Genomic DNA, 17,715 nt, shown 5'->3' with positions numbered 1-17,715 from the left:
ACTTGCAAGTAACAAGTTACAACTTTATCAAGCGTTATCGCTGTACATCGCGTTGTTGCGAACCTAGGTTCCATGGGTTATGTGCATTTCGAGCAGAGCTACGTAGCCGATACTAAATTTGTAAAGCATGCTCTCTGGGTGGGCCGTTTATCCTGCGAGGACATGACAGTACTTTTTTTTCTCGACCTTCTGTCACCCAAATTAAGCAACTGCATTGATTCGCTTTACTGCTGGAACAGCGCCTGTGGAAGCTTCGGCAGTTTGCCGACTACCGCCACTAAAAGTGTATGTTTCGCTGCCATGCCAGCTTTGGAATTGGAGAATTTAATGCACTCGCTGTCTTTTCACGATGTGTTCTGCCTCAGTGGCAGCCAACAACGGGTTTAACGAGCTGCAAGTCGTTTTTCGCTAAATGGGTAACCGGCCACTTTTGCTGTCGAGCTGTTGCGCGGGTGATGCCTGGTGCAACACTGAACAGCGTGTTATGTCCCGGAGCATCAAAATATCGCTGCAAACTCCGTGCCCATAAAGGGCTCAACAAAGAAAAGTGTATGTGGACGTATTTACCAGCTTGATAAAACTTTGCGGATCACTTCCAATATACGGCGGGCACCTGACAACGAACCTGAAACAGCGCGAGCCGGCGCGCGCCTATGCCACCGGACCTCCGACATGGCGGACGAGGCGGGACGATGCTCGCGCCATCTGGTAGTACGACCTCAGTGAATACCTCCAATATTTTCCGAATATAAACCTAACAGCTTTCCTGTTGACTTTTTCAAGAAGCATTGAATCTTTTTTCGTGTATGGGTCCCAAACTACTGAAGCGTATTCAAGTGAAGACCGTATGCAAGTTTCATAAGCTAGTTTTTTTATATGTGCCGGGGCAGTTTTTAGCTTTCTTCGTAAAACCCAAAGCTTTCGTAATGCAGCTGTAGAAATATTAGTAATATGTGCTTGCTGTCCATTTTAACCTATTGTCAAGAGTTACACCTAAATACTTATATTTTTCAACTTCCAAAATCGTACTGCCGTGAAGAAAGTAAGGAAGCAAAATGGGAGATTTTTTTTTTTGTTATTCTTAAGAGAACAGTTTTTTCAGTATTAAGTTCCATAGCCCATTTAAGACACCACTGATCAATGGCGAAAATTGCTTTTTGTACAGAGCTGTGGTCATTTCCGGATGAAATTTGTTTAAACACAATGCAGTCGTCTGCGAATAACTTTACAGATACATCGGTAGGTACAACACTAATTAAATCATTTACATATATTAAGAACAACAATGGCCCAAGCACACTTCCCTGCGGTACTCCTGATTGAACACTGAGGACGCTAGAAGGGGTCTTATTAATTTCTACATATTGACGTCTGTCTCTAAGATAGGCTTCAATCCATCGGATGATAAAAAAAGGCACACCCATACATTCCATCTTATACAGAAGTTTTCCATGTGGCACCTTATCGAACGCCTTGCTGAAGTCAAAGAAAACCACATCTGTTAGCCCGGACATATCAAGCACACGCGCAAATTCGTGCACAGATAGAACAGTCTGGGTAACTGTGGATAACCCCTGCCTAAACCCGTGCTGATTATCAGACAAGAGATTATGATCACTCAGGAACTTTCGCAGGTAGCCAGCAATAATATGCTCCAACATTTTACAGCAACTGCTTGTTATGGAAACAGGTCGATAATTTGAAACTGACAGTCGATCACCTTTTTTATATACAGGAACCACACGAGCTATTTTCCAATCTGCAGGAATTTCTCCATTTGCTAATGACAGTTTAAAGATGTCTGTGAGAAAACCTGTTATTTGTTCAGCATATCGCCTCAAAAATACATTCGGAAGACCATCGGGTCCAGCGGTTTTTTTAGTGTCCAGTTTCAAGAGCATGTCCAGGACACCCTCACGAGTTATTTCAATGCCATTCTCTGGTGAAGCCGTTGCTTTTGTTTCATATTCATCTAATTCTGAAAACACGCCATAAAAAAACTGGTTAAATTCTCAGCATTTCCGCAGCATCCGTAATAATCGTGTCGCTTACTTTTAATTTGTTAAGTTCATCTTTGGGTTTACTCAAGTGCCGCCAAAATTTCTGTGGATCGGTCTTTAGAAACTCTGCTAAAGTGTGCGAAAAATACTTAGTCCTGGCGCTACTCACTTTTGATAATAGGTCTTGTTTGATTTCGTTAAACACTGGCGTTGACGCCCCGTGCTTCTTACGACATCTCTTCAGTCGGCGTTTAATGTGTATAATTTCACGAGTAATCCACGGATGTTTCCGCTTTTTAAATATTTTTCTGTCTGGAACGAAGTTTTGAATACAATGCCTAAGCACATTAGCGAACCATTGCCAGGAGCTTTCAACATCATCACTGACACTGATAATCCCAAGATTTTCATCAATATAATCAATAATGGCAACATCGTCAGCTCTGCTGTATTCCTTAACTGTAGCGACATTCAACACATGTGTTTTTCCGTTTTCAACCTTCCAGGAAAAAAAAATTAACTTATGGTCAGATATGCCGGGTCCAATTTTAACATTTTCTTCTCTAAACAATTCACTAATGAACAGAAGGTCAAGAATTGATCTTTCGCGGGTACATTCAGTCACTATTTGATCAAGACCAAGAGCAATCATAATGTCATGTATAATATCACTTGTATGAGATAATCCAAAAGAAAGCTTGCTCCAATTTAATAAAGGCAAACTGAAGTCACCACTTACAATCACATTTTTGTTTCGTAACAACAACAATCGATCATACAGTTTATTCAAGAAGCTTTCGTCTGCATCTGGAGCGCGATAGACTGCACACAAATGAAATGTAGCATCCTTCACTTTGAGTTTCAAAAAAAGGCTCTCATGTTCAGCAATCTGGCTTTCGACGTCGACATGGACACAGGATTTAACAACAGCAACACCACCCCCTCTAGATCCTCTGTCTCGCCGATATAACCGATAACCTGGCGGGACGATGTCTTCCTCATTGATTTGATCGTGTAGCCAGGTTTCAGTTATGACACACACGTGTGGATCCAAAGAGAGCAAGCATTCCTCGAGTTTATCTGTTTTGTTCACAATGCTTCTTGCATTAAGAGAAACTAACCGCACTTCGGACGTTTCTGGCCGTTAACTTTCCGATGAAGATGTGGTGCCTCGCTCTATCAATCTTCTAGAGTTTAAAACAGCATCCCATTCATAATACCGCCCATCAATCTTGAGCTTGTCATAAACCAAGGAAACCTTTCTTCCGGCCTTCTCTTCAAGTTTTGCACTTTGCCAAAGATGCTGGCGTTTGCACTACGTTTCCGCGCAGTAGTCATTATCGATTCTTATTTTATTTCCCTTTAGTTTAGAAACATTGCTCCAGACTGCTTGTTTCTCCCTGTAGTCCTGAAAGTACATTATGACAGGGCGATTTGAAGGATTTTTGCCCATTCTATGAATTCGAGCTACAGATGAACACTGCACTCCCAGTTTAGCAGAAAACAGATCATCGATAACTTTTTTGCGCAAATCCGACTCAGATTCGGTAGGATCTTCTTGTATGCCAAAAACGATTAAATTTGACCTCCGGCTTCTATCTTCTAAATCTTCAAGCCTCGTTTGATGCCTTGTAATCGCATCCTGCACACCACTTAAGGCTATGCTTATGCTTTCAATTTCATCTGTTTTCATCTGCAGCTCTTGTATAATTGTCTCTATGTTATTTAGGCGATCCCCAAAGTTGCCCAGTGCCCTTTCTGTTGCCTCTAGACGAGACCTAATGTCTTTCTGCCCCTCAATGAGTGTCTGGAACATTTCTTCAACTGTTGGGCCTGGATTCATCTGAATATCACCACAAATAAGCAGCATACAAGAGCAATAGCAGTTATATGCAGAGTTTAAACATGTACGTGGGCACAGCAAGAGAACAAGAGACCTATCGTCAGTTCGTATGGTGCAAACATAACTAACCTGTGCCAGGAAAAGACTAAGCATTTTGAGCACCTTGCTCGCAGCGCTTTCGCCGTGCCCACTGAAGATGGACGGGTGTGGTGCCGAATTTATAGGGCAGAGGAATGATGACGTCACGGTCGATGGCGTCAGATATCCAAGCACCTGTGGCGTCCCAACGATGACGGTGCTGCCGTATGTTCTATCTTTGATGACCAATTCTTCACTTGTGACTTGAAGCTCAGCGATAGTCTGTGATGGTGCATGTGCACTTGACAGCAGCAAGACCTGTGCCAGGAAAAGACTAAGCATTTTGAGCACCTTGCTCGCAGCGCTTTCGCCATGCCCACTCCTTGGCGTATCGCATGCGTCCACTGTTCGTCATGGCACGTCTCATTCGTTTAACCATCTGGCTTTGCACGCCAGGGCTTTCCCACGCTTTGTTTGTGATTTTGAGTAGCCACCGCCATGTTTGTCTGTTAGTTTTTGACTGGTCATCCTAGCTGTCTGCTGTCTCTTAACGAATCTGTGCTACCAAATAACGGCAGCACGTGTGTGTAGGCGGCACTGCTGCCTAATATTTACTTGACTTTTCACAGGTTCATAACCTAGAGCAATGCTTTTCATCGGGACTGTTTAAAGCATGCAGTGCTGCAGATTTGTAGGTTCTATTTATGGGGCGATGCAGAAAAAAAAAAAATGCTATTCGTCGGTATGAAACCCTTGATGTTCCTCATGTCTAGGCCTGTGAAACTAGAAATTGATTTTTCCTCAGTTATTGGAGCTCATGTGATATAAGGGAATGTTAACAGACTTCATCATTTTTGTATTTTGACCTGAAGTCATTAGCAGTGATTGGGTGTCCACTTATGTCATGTTACTTAGTGCGTGCTTTCGCTACTGTCATATTTTCCGCCCAGTGTGCTTGATGACTGTCTCTTTTTGCCTTTGTTGTCTCATTTTGCCTCTTGTTGCATATTGACCCGACTCCTTGTGTTGGTAATTCTTTGCGGGTTTTTCATGTTATCAAGCTCATGCGAATGCTGCTTCAGCTAACTCTGTCTACATATCAAAGTTTGCTATTCATGCCTTATGTGAGTTACAGAAAAGCATAGCAGTGCAAAGCCTGCTATGCTTAACTTGACTAGCTGCACACTGTGTGACTTAAAAACTGCCATCAGCTCAGACACTGGGAAAATAGGCCTTGCAGTGGCATTTTGCATTTGCTTCACGAGATAGCTTTGAGTATGGTATGTATGGATGCTAGCATGGTGCTCGAGTGTGACTTGGATCTGCCAGCCTGAGCAGTGCCTAAATTTTGTTATTTGCCCCATTAGGGGGCCCTGTTACCGCAGGGGTGTACAGCTGATCTGCGTCTTAGTCTTTAGTGTCTGCACTGTATCATCTTCTTCCTTACAAATAATAAATTAATTAAAATGCTGTTTGTCATAATAAAGTGCAGTTTATATGTATGCTAGGCTTTTATTGATGCAGCCATCACCAGAGCAGTAATTAAATGTGCACCACATTCATTACATTTGTGCTTTGATACATGAGGCAGATGCAAAACAGTTTCTTTCACTGATCAAGGACACTTAAAGGGTACATGAAAAGCTTTTTACTGAAATAGTAAAATGTGCACCAGCCATAGGTATCCCCTCTATTCTCTCCGCATTGAAAGAATTTTTGGCTATGCTTAATCTCGCAAGATATGTACAGCACTGCGAAAGGCAGAAGAGTCCTTGCAATTGTGCTCCTAAGTGCATCTCACCCTGGCCTACTGCAATAGAGAATTGTGCTCCTACTGTCAACCCCACCAATTTGGGAGGCGAGAGGGGCATAGGAGCACAATTTCCTATTGTGCGCGTAATCCTGATAGGACCGGGGTGCCTCTGCCTTTCGCAGTGCTGCAAACATCTTGTGAAGCGAAGTGTAGCTTCAACAGCATCAATCATGGGCGATCGAAGTGATGCTCCTCCTCTCCCCCCTGAACTCATCCCACACTGGTGTGCAGGAAAAAAGTCGAGACAGCGCCCCACCACGCCCTATCCTGGCCGCGTAGCTTGGGAGCATCCAGTGAGTGGGTGCTGTCATCTGCCCCACTGACGTCAGTAGGGAGGTTTGCACGCGGTGATGTGTCGCCCAAATCAGAGCACATTTTAAAAATTAGGTGTAAATTATCGGCTCCATGCAAAGCTTTCAAATTTGGCGCGACTATTCACAAGGACCACCTCTATAGACTTCTTTATGAGAATTTTAACTCAATTAGGATTTCAGGGGCCCTTTAAAACCTCTTGCATTGTGTATGGGATCTGGAATGGCATCCATAAAGCCTCCTTCAAGTCTGATCTTTTCTGTTTAAGCGTTGAGAGGCCTCTTTATTGGGGTTGTTTTTCACGACTAGCAGGTGCAGTCAATTTTATTTGTTTCAGCGTCATGGTCCTGTGGTTTAGTATGGCTGGGCCATTTTGATTTCCCACTCAAGGCTTGCAGTGCAGTTTTTCCAGCATCCACACTTTGTGAGGACAGGGCAGAAAAAATTTAGTTTACAAGAAGTCCACCCAGTTCTTCTACGTGTGTTTAAGACTTTAAAATATGGTGTATTTCTGCTTCATGATTTTGGCCACACATCAAAACCATATATCTTACGTTCATGAACAATCAAAATAATCATAATATATGTACAATATCATAAGCATCATAATCAGTGTGTCTAGCAACCAGGAATGATCAGGGAAATTTTATGCACTGGGAAATATAAATGAAATGTCAGGGAAACCACCAAAAAATTTTGCGAAGTTAGGGAAATTGGCATGATATATTCTGCAGTGCATTTTCATTTTAAGGTGGTGGTGCCACCACGGCGGTCGCGCCACAAGGCGGGGCCCGATATATTACTTTGACACGCATGGCTGAGCTGCCACAATTCAAGAACCATTAGGCAAAGGGGGGTGGGTACTCAATAAAATATGCGGAAGTGCTGCCTGAGAGTAGTATGTGACAAAAAGCAGGAATAACCGTGCCGGCAGTGGGCAGCGCGAAAGCAATCGGCGAGCTATGCTGCCAAGCTAGCCAAGAGCGTGCGTGCGCGCAGCCATATTGGATTGGTTCGGCTTGGTTCGCGAAGGCGGGCGGCTCGCGTGTTCTGAAGCTGCCATCAGTGGGCTTTTTATTTTTCAGTAAACTTTTGACGTTCTTAACGGTCCTTAACACTAATGCCAGTCTTTTCACTATTGTAAACTGCAGACTATGATTAATAAATAGCTTTTTGTTGTGAATTACTCAAATAGGCTCATTATCATCAGCAGCTACATATTTGAACCTCTTCACTAGTCAGGGAAATCGAATTGAAATAATCAGGGGAAAACCTGGAAAATTCAGTGATTTTGAAAGTAGTGGTTTGCCAGACACCCTGATAATGTCATGAACATAATCTACTGTACATTTCTACAAGAATCTATGTTGCAGAACACCCTGCCCTTTTGTGAGTGGTTAGGGCACTCTACTGCTGTGCCCAAGGATGCGAGATAAATCGCAGTTGCAGTGGCCGCTTTTTGATGGAAACAAAAAGCAACAGCCCTACCACTGTGTGATGTCAGTGCACTTTAAGGAATCCCAGGTGGCCGAAATTTCCGGAGTAGTCCACTACAGCGTCTTTCATAGCCCGCCTGGGGGGCTAAACCCCATAAACCAATCCTATGTTGTGGAGCAGCTCTGAAGTATTATTTGCTGTGTTTGGCACTCTAAGGTTGTTTGACCAAATCAAGATGCTGCAAACTGTGGTATTCTAAATTATATGTGCCATAACAGGAGGTTGTCCATTTCAGAACTTGTGGTGTCCATGTTGTGGCTGCGTAGTGCAGACTTCACTGGGGCGGTTTGCATGCACGTCTGACACCTGTGGGCTTCTCGCCTTGCAGTATTATACTTCTGTGGAGGGGACGACTTTGGCGGTATTTCGTGCTCGGTGCAAATGAGGAAGCGAACAGGAGCTCCCACTGCATCACGGACGACCACTTGGCATCAACTTTTGCCAAGTAATTTACCGGCAACTTCTTCTCCACTGTAGGTCACTGTCTGGTTTCAACAGACAAGCAATGGCAGTGCTCTTGGGTTGGGTTCATATAATGGGGGGCACTAAAACTGAAACATTGTTTAAGACTTTGTTGTACAAGCAATGGCAGTGCTCTTGGGTTGGGTTCATATAATGGGGGGCACTAAAACTGAAACATTGTTTAAGACTTTGTTGTGAAACCTGTAATGGCTTGCCAGGTTGCCATTTTTTAGGTTTTGATGCCATCTTTTTTGGTATATTCTTTTTTTATGTCACCAATGAAAATAAGGAATCCCCAGATAAAATGTCGCAGATAACTACTTCAAAACTTTTTTCGGTGTGGCCTTGCCTTTAAAGATGTTTGCAGTTCACAGGGGCAAATAAATGCATTGAACTCTATGGACATTCACCAGGGACGCCGGATTTCTTAGTTGCTGTGAGCGTTTCATTTTTAAGGGCTGTCTTTATTGAGGATTTCGAATGTATCCATTTGTTGAACTTATAATCTGTTGCAGATTCAGAGTAGGCCATGCGGTATTCACTATTAAGAAGGGAGACCCTTCTGGAGAAATTGTTTTTGTAGCAAACTCGATGAATTCGCATATATCCTTAACTAATTTCTCATGCTGATTTCAAAAATGTGATTACTTTTTTGATAGGGCAATTAGCTCTCAGAGTGCAATTAATTAGCCCCCTATTGTTCACTAGAATAATAGTGAGAAAAGTAAAAAAAATAAAAGCTCATAAATGGCTCATGGTTACTTAGAAAGACTTATACCCCGGTCAGACGAGCAAGTTTAGTGTCACTTTCAACGAGTGCACTCGCATTTAGTGTCATTCGCATCGTGTCACACGATGAACTTTAATGACACTCGCTGCCGAACAAACTTGGCGTGAAGTGAGTTTGGCGAACTCACTACACCGCACTACACTTTGTCCGGCAGACGAGTGTGTAGTCTCGACAGCAGGGCAGTGACATATCACTCATACATTTTTGAAATGTTTATCCTAATTTCATGAGCGTTTCTATTAATAGTCAAGAGATTTAATGGGGGACCCAGGTCTTTGCAGCCGAAAATCGGTCTGAAAATCGGATTTTCTATTCTCGTTTTCGCGATTCTGAGATTTTTCCGCAGCTATCTCCGAAGTTTTGTTGAAAAATATCGCCTAATTTGCGCGCTACAGCGTTCCAAAGACTAGAATCTGTGCGTGTGGCCCTTTAAACTGAGGTCAAATCGCGCCGAATTTCGATCTCCCGCAGTTCGAGAAATATGCATCCGCGGGCATAATCCTGGTGTTGTTCGAAAGATCGCGATTCAGGCCATTCCGATATCTCGGTTGGTGACCATGAGCGAGCCCACCGAAGTGGAAAACAAAGGAACAAAATTGTGTGAAACACGCAATTTTCGCAATTTTTTTCCTTACAGAAGCCGTCTCTCCCCTTAAGTTAGGCAAAAACAGGACAGTGGTGAGAAGTCTTCTCATTTTTCTTTTAAGTTCATTGGATCAGTGTACTGCGCTAAATTAGTTAAATGCATTTATTTAGTACTTTTCAGTGTCGTGGTATGCCTTGCAGCTGAGAGTAATTGCAGTGGTGAATTAAAGGACACTACAGCTGATAGACTAGCTTTGAGTGCATAGGGCAGCATGAGAGATAAGGCGGCCATCATTGAAATTGTGGAAAATGGATAAGTTGTAATGTGCAGCCAGGGATTTCAGCTACTCGTACCACTGTTCCATCAATAGCAGAATGGCAGGAGTTCTCCCCACAGTGGGTGGCAGTGGTTTTGCCATTCGGGCCGAGTGCCCACATCTCCAACCACTTGCCCACGTTCCACCCCGCCAGGGTGGCACGGGATCGAATCTCGGCCTCGGCGGCCCCTTTTCAATGGAGGCGATAAGCAAGGCGCCCAGGTGCTGTGCGATGTCAGTGCACGTTGAAGAACCCCAGAGGGTCGAATTTCGGGAGTCCTCCACTACGGCGTCTCTCACAGCATGAGTCGCTTTGGGACGTTAAACCTCGCAAACCAAACCACAACCACTTGCCCACATTTGGGGCATCAAGTTTGCTATGGACCCTTTGCAAAACTCTGGAAGTCAGCTTCTGTGCACAGTGAAGCCTCCTTCACACTATAGCGGCCAAACCTGTTTTGTAGGCAGAAATTGGTTTCTGTACAGAAGAGTTCTATGGTGATACAGTCGAACCCGGTTATATCGAACCCGGATGTATCAAATTTTGGTTATATCGAACTCACGGAATATCCCCTTGAAAGTCCCATGTAAAAGTATAGGAAAGCCGCATCATATATCGAACTTAATTTCACGGTCGTTCGATATATCGAACTCTGTACCACGCACTGGAAAATGTGCCTTCCCCAAAGACGATCGCATCACCCTTGGCCGTTTACCTCGTGACGTTTTCAAGCCATGTGCGGAAGGAATGAGAGGGGACAGTTCGGCGACGGCTGTTCTGGGCAGCGCCGTGCCCATTCCCCAAAGGCGCCCATCTGCAATTATCGTTTCGCGCGCGCCTGTTGCGTTTGCAAGCCATGTGCGTGGGTGTGCCCATCCTTTTGCCGAGCTATCTCTCTCCTTCAGCACGCGCTACGCATGCGCCAAGCCATCAGCCCGTTTTCAGACAGGCGTCGGATGTTTTCTGCAGCGTTTGTTGCGAACCCTCTGCACGTGGCGGCGGCTGACGTGGCTATGGCGCCTGCGGACAGGGTTGCCAGGTCCAAAAAACGAAAAGTCGCCACAAAAATGGGAAAAGTAGCCAGAAAGTAGCCAACCAGAGGAAGAGCAATAAAAAGTAGCCAAAAAGGAGCCATGAGGCCATGCATGGGGCAGTAAATAGAGCGCTCACTGCAAAAAGACAACCAAAAACATTCGTTTAATCGTCATTTTATTCCAACGCTCGTGAAGAAACAAATGCCACTTGCGTCTTATAGAAACTAAATCACGTAGAAAAGATTTCTGAAAAAAAAAAAAACTGGCTGCGTAAGACTGCGATATTATATAAACAGACATAAAACTAAACTGACCAGATAAACACACATGTTATCAGAAACTTGTCTGTGATGATTAGAAACAATATAAAATGCATAAAATTATGTCCACGAAAATGTAAGTATAAAATGTTAGTGGAGTTGGATGTCTCAAACAATGTCTACAAAAGGAGAACACGATGAAAGGAAACTGCAACCACTCAGGTGCGATGTTCAGGCCTGCCGTAAATAGTTGAGTTGACCTTCTCAATCATCGTTTGGGTTTATCAAGGATATGGCCAATGTGCAGGGGGTGTTCACATGATCACACACACTTCTTTTTGATCATGACTACTAGGCGTTGGACGGGAACCTTCGGTTTCTCAAGTATAATATTACATTATCGAGAGGCGTTTACCTTGCCTAGAGATATAGAAATCATTCTTTCATAGGTATACCGAGTATATTCGTAAGCTTCCTTGACACTAGTGCCTAATAATATTCGGCGAATTGCGGTCAATGAATGGTTGTCCGCGCTCCTTGATCGCATTGAAAGTGCGCAACTGTTTTATTTTGCGAACAAAGTATAAGTGCAAAAGCCACTTTCACACTGATGAGACAAACCTATGGACGGAAGATGCACTCATGACTAATTTATTGTCAGCGGGTGCACGCTAAATAAGACGTACTGCAAGCAAATATGCACGGGCAAAGAAAAACATTTCGAAGCAGTTCGTGGAAAGCCTAGTTAGTATGTTAGCTCTGTTGTGATTTTTATCTAAGTTTGGCTAGCTAGCATAAACCTTTTACATTTGCCCTTAGTTTGCCATCTATAATGCAAAGTTTGGCTTTAAGTGCAGTTAAATAATTAGCACTAATTAATTTGGTTCGATAACTACCACAACTCATTTGCACTCAACCTAAGCTTTCGAAAGGTATATGACGATGCATATAGCTCACTAACGCTAACTAATATGGATTGCTAACTAATTCAGAGCATTTGGAGACATCCTAAGCTTTTCAACGGTATATGACTTGATCGTCTAGCTCAAAGTTTGGTTTTATACAAAATTAAATAATTAACGCAGATTAATGAGGATCACTAGCACAGTGCCATTACACTTGGCCTAAGCTTTCCAGCGGTATATGACTCGATGCTGCAGCGGAAATTTGGGTTTCAAGTGCGATTTACTAAATATCATTTAATTTCGCCCGTAGTTGGTCAAAATAAGTGTATAATTAACCAATGACCCAAACTCAAGGTTTATCACGTGACATATACTATGCTTAGCCAAGATAGCTTGAAAGTAGCGAAATAAACTAAGCGGCCGCTTTTACTTTCTCTGATCTTAAAGTTCAAAGCACCAGCCTGGGTCGTTCTCTCGTTTTGCGAAGTTTTACCGCGGTGACGGAGTTCACACTAAAAAAAAAGATAAAAAAACCCAAACACAGCCAGACAGAGGCAGTACTAGACCCTGCAGCGCAGACCTGGCCTAAAAACGCGCGCTTCGATCACTCACTGCTGCCGCCGGACGGCGGGCGCCAGGGAGAAAAAGCGTGTCGTGCGCAGAGCTCGTAGCCGCCGCGCCCCTTAGCCGCGCGAGGAGAATTGAAGAGGAAAGCGCGGCGCGGAGGAGAGTGTCGCTACTTTCAAATTATCAAGGGGTTTTAGCGGATGGATGTTAAGAGCGTCCGCTTTGAAACACAGTGGGGACAGTCGTCACCATGCAGAGTTAGTTGTATTGCAGTGCTACCGTTGATAGATTTGCTATCTGTCTATCTATAAAAACGAGCATCCTGAACAGCGCGCAAACGGGCTCGTTGGAATAGGCGAAAATTTTTCAAAGTAGCCAGAAAGTAGCCAAGTAGCCAACCTAAAATTTTTGTCGCCAGGCGGCTCAGAAAGTAGCCAATTTGGCGTAAAGTAGCCAAATCTGGCAACCCTGCCTGCGGACGTTAAAAAGCGGCAGCTCTCTGTTTTTTTTTTGTTTTTTTTTTGCGACTCATCCTTTCTCATCGTAGTGCTGTTCGGACGTTAAGAAGCGGCAGGTGTCTCTTTGCTTTTTTTTTTTTTTTTTTCGGGAGTCGTTTATCCTTGCATGTATGAATCAACGAAAGCACGTGTCAGCTGCTGCGATCATAAGGCGTAATAAATCGAACCAGGCTTGTGCAATCAAGCCATCACGGGCACTCTGCCAAGTTTGCTCCCCGCCACCGCAGGAGCTATCAAAAGATAAACGCGCCCCGACGTTATCGATGCGCAGCATCTTGGCACGCTGCCAAGAAATGAGCTGTGGATGAGACGACCGAAACGGAGTGATGCGCGCCATGGACATGCAAGTGAAAACGCTCGCGATTTCTGCCGCGGCGACGCGGAAAGCTTGTTTTGAGCTATCGCGGTGGCTCGAGCAGCCAGAGGGACGCAGTTCCAACAAGTTTGAAGTTTTTCGTTCTGTCGCTGCCGCTCGTCGCTGAGATCGCTCAATCACTTATATGAGAGAGCTGGCCTTAACGCTTTTTTTTAATTTTTTTTTTTTCAAATTCTCGGGTGCAAATGTGGAGGGTGGGTTCATTATGCGAGTGGGTTGATTATGCAACAAATACAGTATCGTTTTTTCGCATCGTAAGGGCCGTCACAAGCCGATTTTTGTATATCGAATTATCGATATATCAAACTATTTTGCGATCCCCTTCGAGTTCGATATATCCGGGTTCGACTGTAATAATGGCCACGTCCATTTTCTGCATGCCTCTTTCATGTGTTGCTGTCGTGATTATTGGGTTACGAGCACCTCTGTGAAAGTCAATGCTTCGCATTTGCCACTCATACATCCTTCTCCCTGGTCCCCACCCTTCACTTGCCAGATTTCTGCATGACATTAGACTTGATGTGTAAGTGTTCTGCACTGCATCCAAATTCTGCAAAGCTGACATGTGGAGTATATGACAGGGTCCATACTCGGACCAGTTTTTTGCGATATGGCCATTCGTGCCGTTTCAGACAATAGAATGCATGTTGCTGGTGTTTTAGCTTCATTTTGGGATGGCATGGCACCATTGTAATGCCTGCTCATATTTTTCTTTCTTGCATCCACGAGCTTCCTTCGCTCTTAAGGTGCACTGAACCGTTACGGTTTGAGGATGGTTCACCAGACGGGTTGCGTGCAGTGAAGCATCCTCGAACCGCAGTGGGGCCTTTTATATCGAGGCACCACTGCTACGGCGTTGCACCACGAGATGGGCTGCAGTAGCACATGCAATTTCAAAACAGTCCTTCGACGCAAGAAACCTTCGTTGTCAGTCAGCTTTCATCTGAAATGTATAGACAACCCCATTTCAGGTGTTCATTACATAAAATTGCTGTGATGCAAACAGTTTTCGGCAGCGTTTGAAGCGAAAAGCTTCACTAGGCTCGTCAAAACTGTGCTTCAAGTGAGCTGGAGCCCCAGATTTGCCACTTCTGCGCATGCACGAAACCGAGTGACGTCATGTATGGCACAGGTGGCCGCTGACTTTGTCGCCTGACCTTTCGTCGCTGCCGCGCGCTACTGCGCATGTGCGCCACCGCTTCTTCGTGCGCAGGGCACATTTGTAGGGGGGGGGGGGGGGGGGAGTTATATAAGGTTCGTTTGCTCATAGAACAGGCGCAGACACTCGCCATGGAAGGAGAAGCAACAGTCAAACGGCGCTGAAACGCAGATCCAGAAGTGGTAACTTGTGAGTTGGCTAAAGAGCAGCGAAGATATCAAAAGCGCAATGCCAAACAAGCAGCTGAAACGACTGAAGTGCGAGAGGAACGCCTTGCTAAATGGTGTTGCCGAACCTTTTCGCTTCGAGATAATCCAGGCTTAACCTTAGCTAAGCCACAGGTAAGTTTTTTGGACCTCTTTGAAATTTGCACTTTTGGATAATTCGGATATTTCTTTTTGAAATGATGAGATTTCACTGTATTTGCAATGTGGCAGCAGCGGCTTTCTTTTACTAGTTTTCATATTTGTTTAGGTTTCTGAAAGGGTTTTTCTTTTCTTGGAGTACTAGCATATAGCCCGCTTGTATGGCACAAAACGTTAAATTTTTCACCATAGTGTGGTGCCGCTGAACGTCCCTCATTCAGGCAAGGGCATCGTAAACCTCGTGCACTCTAGCACTAGTGAGGGATTCACAAAAAGCTGGCAAGTGATTTGGAGTCCTGGAGGTAGGAAAAGCTGCGCAGCCATCTGTACTGTGGTTGCTTTTCTGTCGAGATGTCTGCTGTGCGTTCTCATTATTCAGTTTCTTCCGCTGCTCCCCTCTTCCTTGTCCTCAAATGTTCACATCTCAAAATTTTCAGGGGAGAGCGCTGCATGCTCACAAGCAAGGCAGTGTGCTTCATTAATAAACGCAACGGTCAAGGGATGTAAAAAGTTAGCGGGGTAAAGTTCTCGAAAATGGTAAGAATTGAAAGATATGCTGCTGGGTGGGCTGAGGGCATTGGCTTATCAGGAGATGGAGGGATGTCTGCTTAAGGGGTATTCACACGGGGGGAGAAAACCACCCCTTTGGACGGTGATGTGAAAACGAGCCCCCATTGGGCACCTGAACCGGTTTCCCGGGGGCTCCTCTGCAGTGGTGGGCTTTTTATCGGCTGGTACAAAACCTCCCCCGGGAGGAGGGGTGTCCGCGGCCTTTTCTTCGCTCTCCTGGCAAATTCGCTGGTTGTGGTGTGTTGGGGTACTCCTTTGCTGTGACAGAGGTTATTGTGACGTACCAAGAAACATTCTTATCCATTTTCACTGGCTGAAGAGTACCCACTATGTCGGTTGGTATGTCGGTCGCGATGCTGAGTGCAATAAAGCAATCTCGAGTATGTTTGTGTGGAAGATCATAGCGAAGTGGACGGTCGTACCCCACTCTATCTGTTTGTGGGACGAATAATTAGTATACAGTGTTCGTAGTAAATAAAATAAAACTGCTGGCATCTAATGTCCCCACAAGCAGTCTTCCAACAACAGTGACAGTTCTAATCTACAGTGTTTCCCTTCAACCATTTATCATGTATAGCCTTCGCGTCTGTAGTGCGATAACCAAATATAATAGTCAGAATATCTGTCGCACAAAAACACATAGCGCAAATTATTGCTAACATGCTGTCGCATGTGCACGCTGATGCATACATACTTTATAACTTGCCATTGACAGGTCAGTGACTTTATACACTCTTATACTTTTACGCTTGTATAAGACTGCTCTTCTGGCAACATTGACTGTATGCTTGAAATGCTCCATTTAATTTGGTACACGCCTGTTTATCCAGTGGAAGACCGCAACTTTCGGTCCTTTCCACTTTGCCGCACCACTAATCATACGCAATCATTGTGCTGCAACTTCCCGAAGCAACTGAACAGTCTTGCAAAACATGGCATGACCACAGAAAAACGTGCAAAATAATTTACACCGAATGGTGAGGCATCACAGCAATGTTTTTCTTGGCGTTTTCGCATCTTTTGTTTCGCACTCAACTTTTATTTATTTTTTTTTGCAACATGTTTCATGCAACATTTTCTTTTCCCGCTAAGTTCAGTGCCTATGATTCGTAAAATGCTACTGACATATGCGGTATGTAATTATTTTGTTCTAATACATTGCTTTTTGTGTACAAACTAGAAATCTTGTACTACCTCCCCGAATGCTCAAGCCCGGTTGCCGTGTGAAGAATACATACAGAGAATCTTTCAAGCTGCGGTTGCCAGCCTTTTATTCTTTGTCGTGCGTTGTAGTATTGAGCAAAGTAAATAAAATACTTTGTTTTCAATTAATTTTCGAGTAACTGCACTCCTCATCTAGGGTCCTAGTAGTAATGGAAAAAAGTCTGAAGGTATGCGTCCTCATCTATTCCTGTCGTCGCTCTGATGCTTACATTGTTTCTATGCTCTTATTTTGACATTGAACTAATATGATATTTTATGTAAAATATCCTCACTACTTCATCGTGAACCTGTCTACGGTTTCCTTGTGCCTTCTCCGCCCCATCCACATTATCAGAGTTCAAAATATCGGCAATGCACATTGAACCCGACTGCGGCGAAGGAGCGAGGCAGGCAGCGCAGACACCGCTCTCCTCTTGTACTTCGTCGCCCGTGTTAATGCGGGAGCAAGGGAGGGGCTTCTGCCGGCCGGCGATGCCCCCGCACCCCCTCTCCGAAAGGCTCCCCTGTGTGAATACCACTTTAGCAGCCTGCAAAGAAAGCCATTAATTTTCTTAGGGTAGAGCTGTGGGGGATTCAACTGATAAGACATTGAAGGTAGTTGCTATTCCTTTTAGCAACACAGGGGATGGGTGTATCTTGAATGTGATGCACTCTAGTTAAAAGTGATTAAATAGGGGTATGTAGTGCGGGAGGTAAGAACTGCAGCATAATGGTAAAAGAAGGAAGCGTTGTAGTCAACCTTCAATAAATAGGATTGGGGCTACTGCAACAGTTCTTGTCCTGCCAGAGGTGGTAGCCACTGCGCATTACTGATCTCGGTCAGTGCTGCACTAGACGGCCCCTTATTTCATTGCAGAGTTGTTGATTTTGTGAAATCACACACGCACGCACACACACACACACCTTCCTGCTGTACGGCTGCAGATGCGTGCCTTAGGCAGACCTGTTTAGTTCACCTCTGACCGGTGGTACTTGGTATAAGGTGGTGGGCCTCTCAGTGATCATCATGAACATGCCTGTCGTGTGTGTGTGTGTGTGT

At 44.5% G+C, this 17,715-nt stretch overlaps 1 protein-coding gene across 4 annotated transcripts in view; it reads left to right on the top strand.

Annotated features, from left to right (window-relative positions):
- The window catches only part of LOC146175304 (uncharacterized), a 65,222-nt gene that overhangs the window by 1,534 nt on the left and 45,973 nt on the right, over positions 1–17,715 (top strand). Inside the window, exon 3 of one of the 4 annotated variants that reach the window (XM_084584732.1) lies at positions 7,872–8,016. The exons of the other annotated variants lie outside the window; for them this stretch is intronic. Coding sequence (XP_084440858.1) covers positions 7,872–8,016 — 145 coding nt within the window. The remainder of the gene's footprint in view (positions 1–7,871; positions 8,017–17,715) is intronic. 4 annotated transcript variants of the gene reach the window in all.

Source organism: Amblyomma maculatum, chromosome 11 (genome assembly GCF_055883805.1).
Source record: "Amblyomma maculatum isolate TAMU_Amacu chromosome 11, ASM5588380v1, whole genome shotgun sequence".
NCBI classification, from domain to species: Eukaryota; Metazoa; Arthropoda; class Arachnida; order Ixodida; family Ixodidae; genus Amblyomma; species Amblyomma maculatum.
The sequence above is the reverse complement of the archived record's forward strand: the minus strand, read 5'-3'. Positions and strand labels throughout refer to the sequence as shown.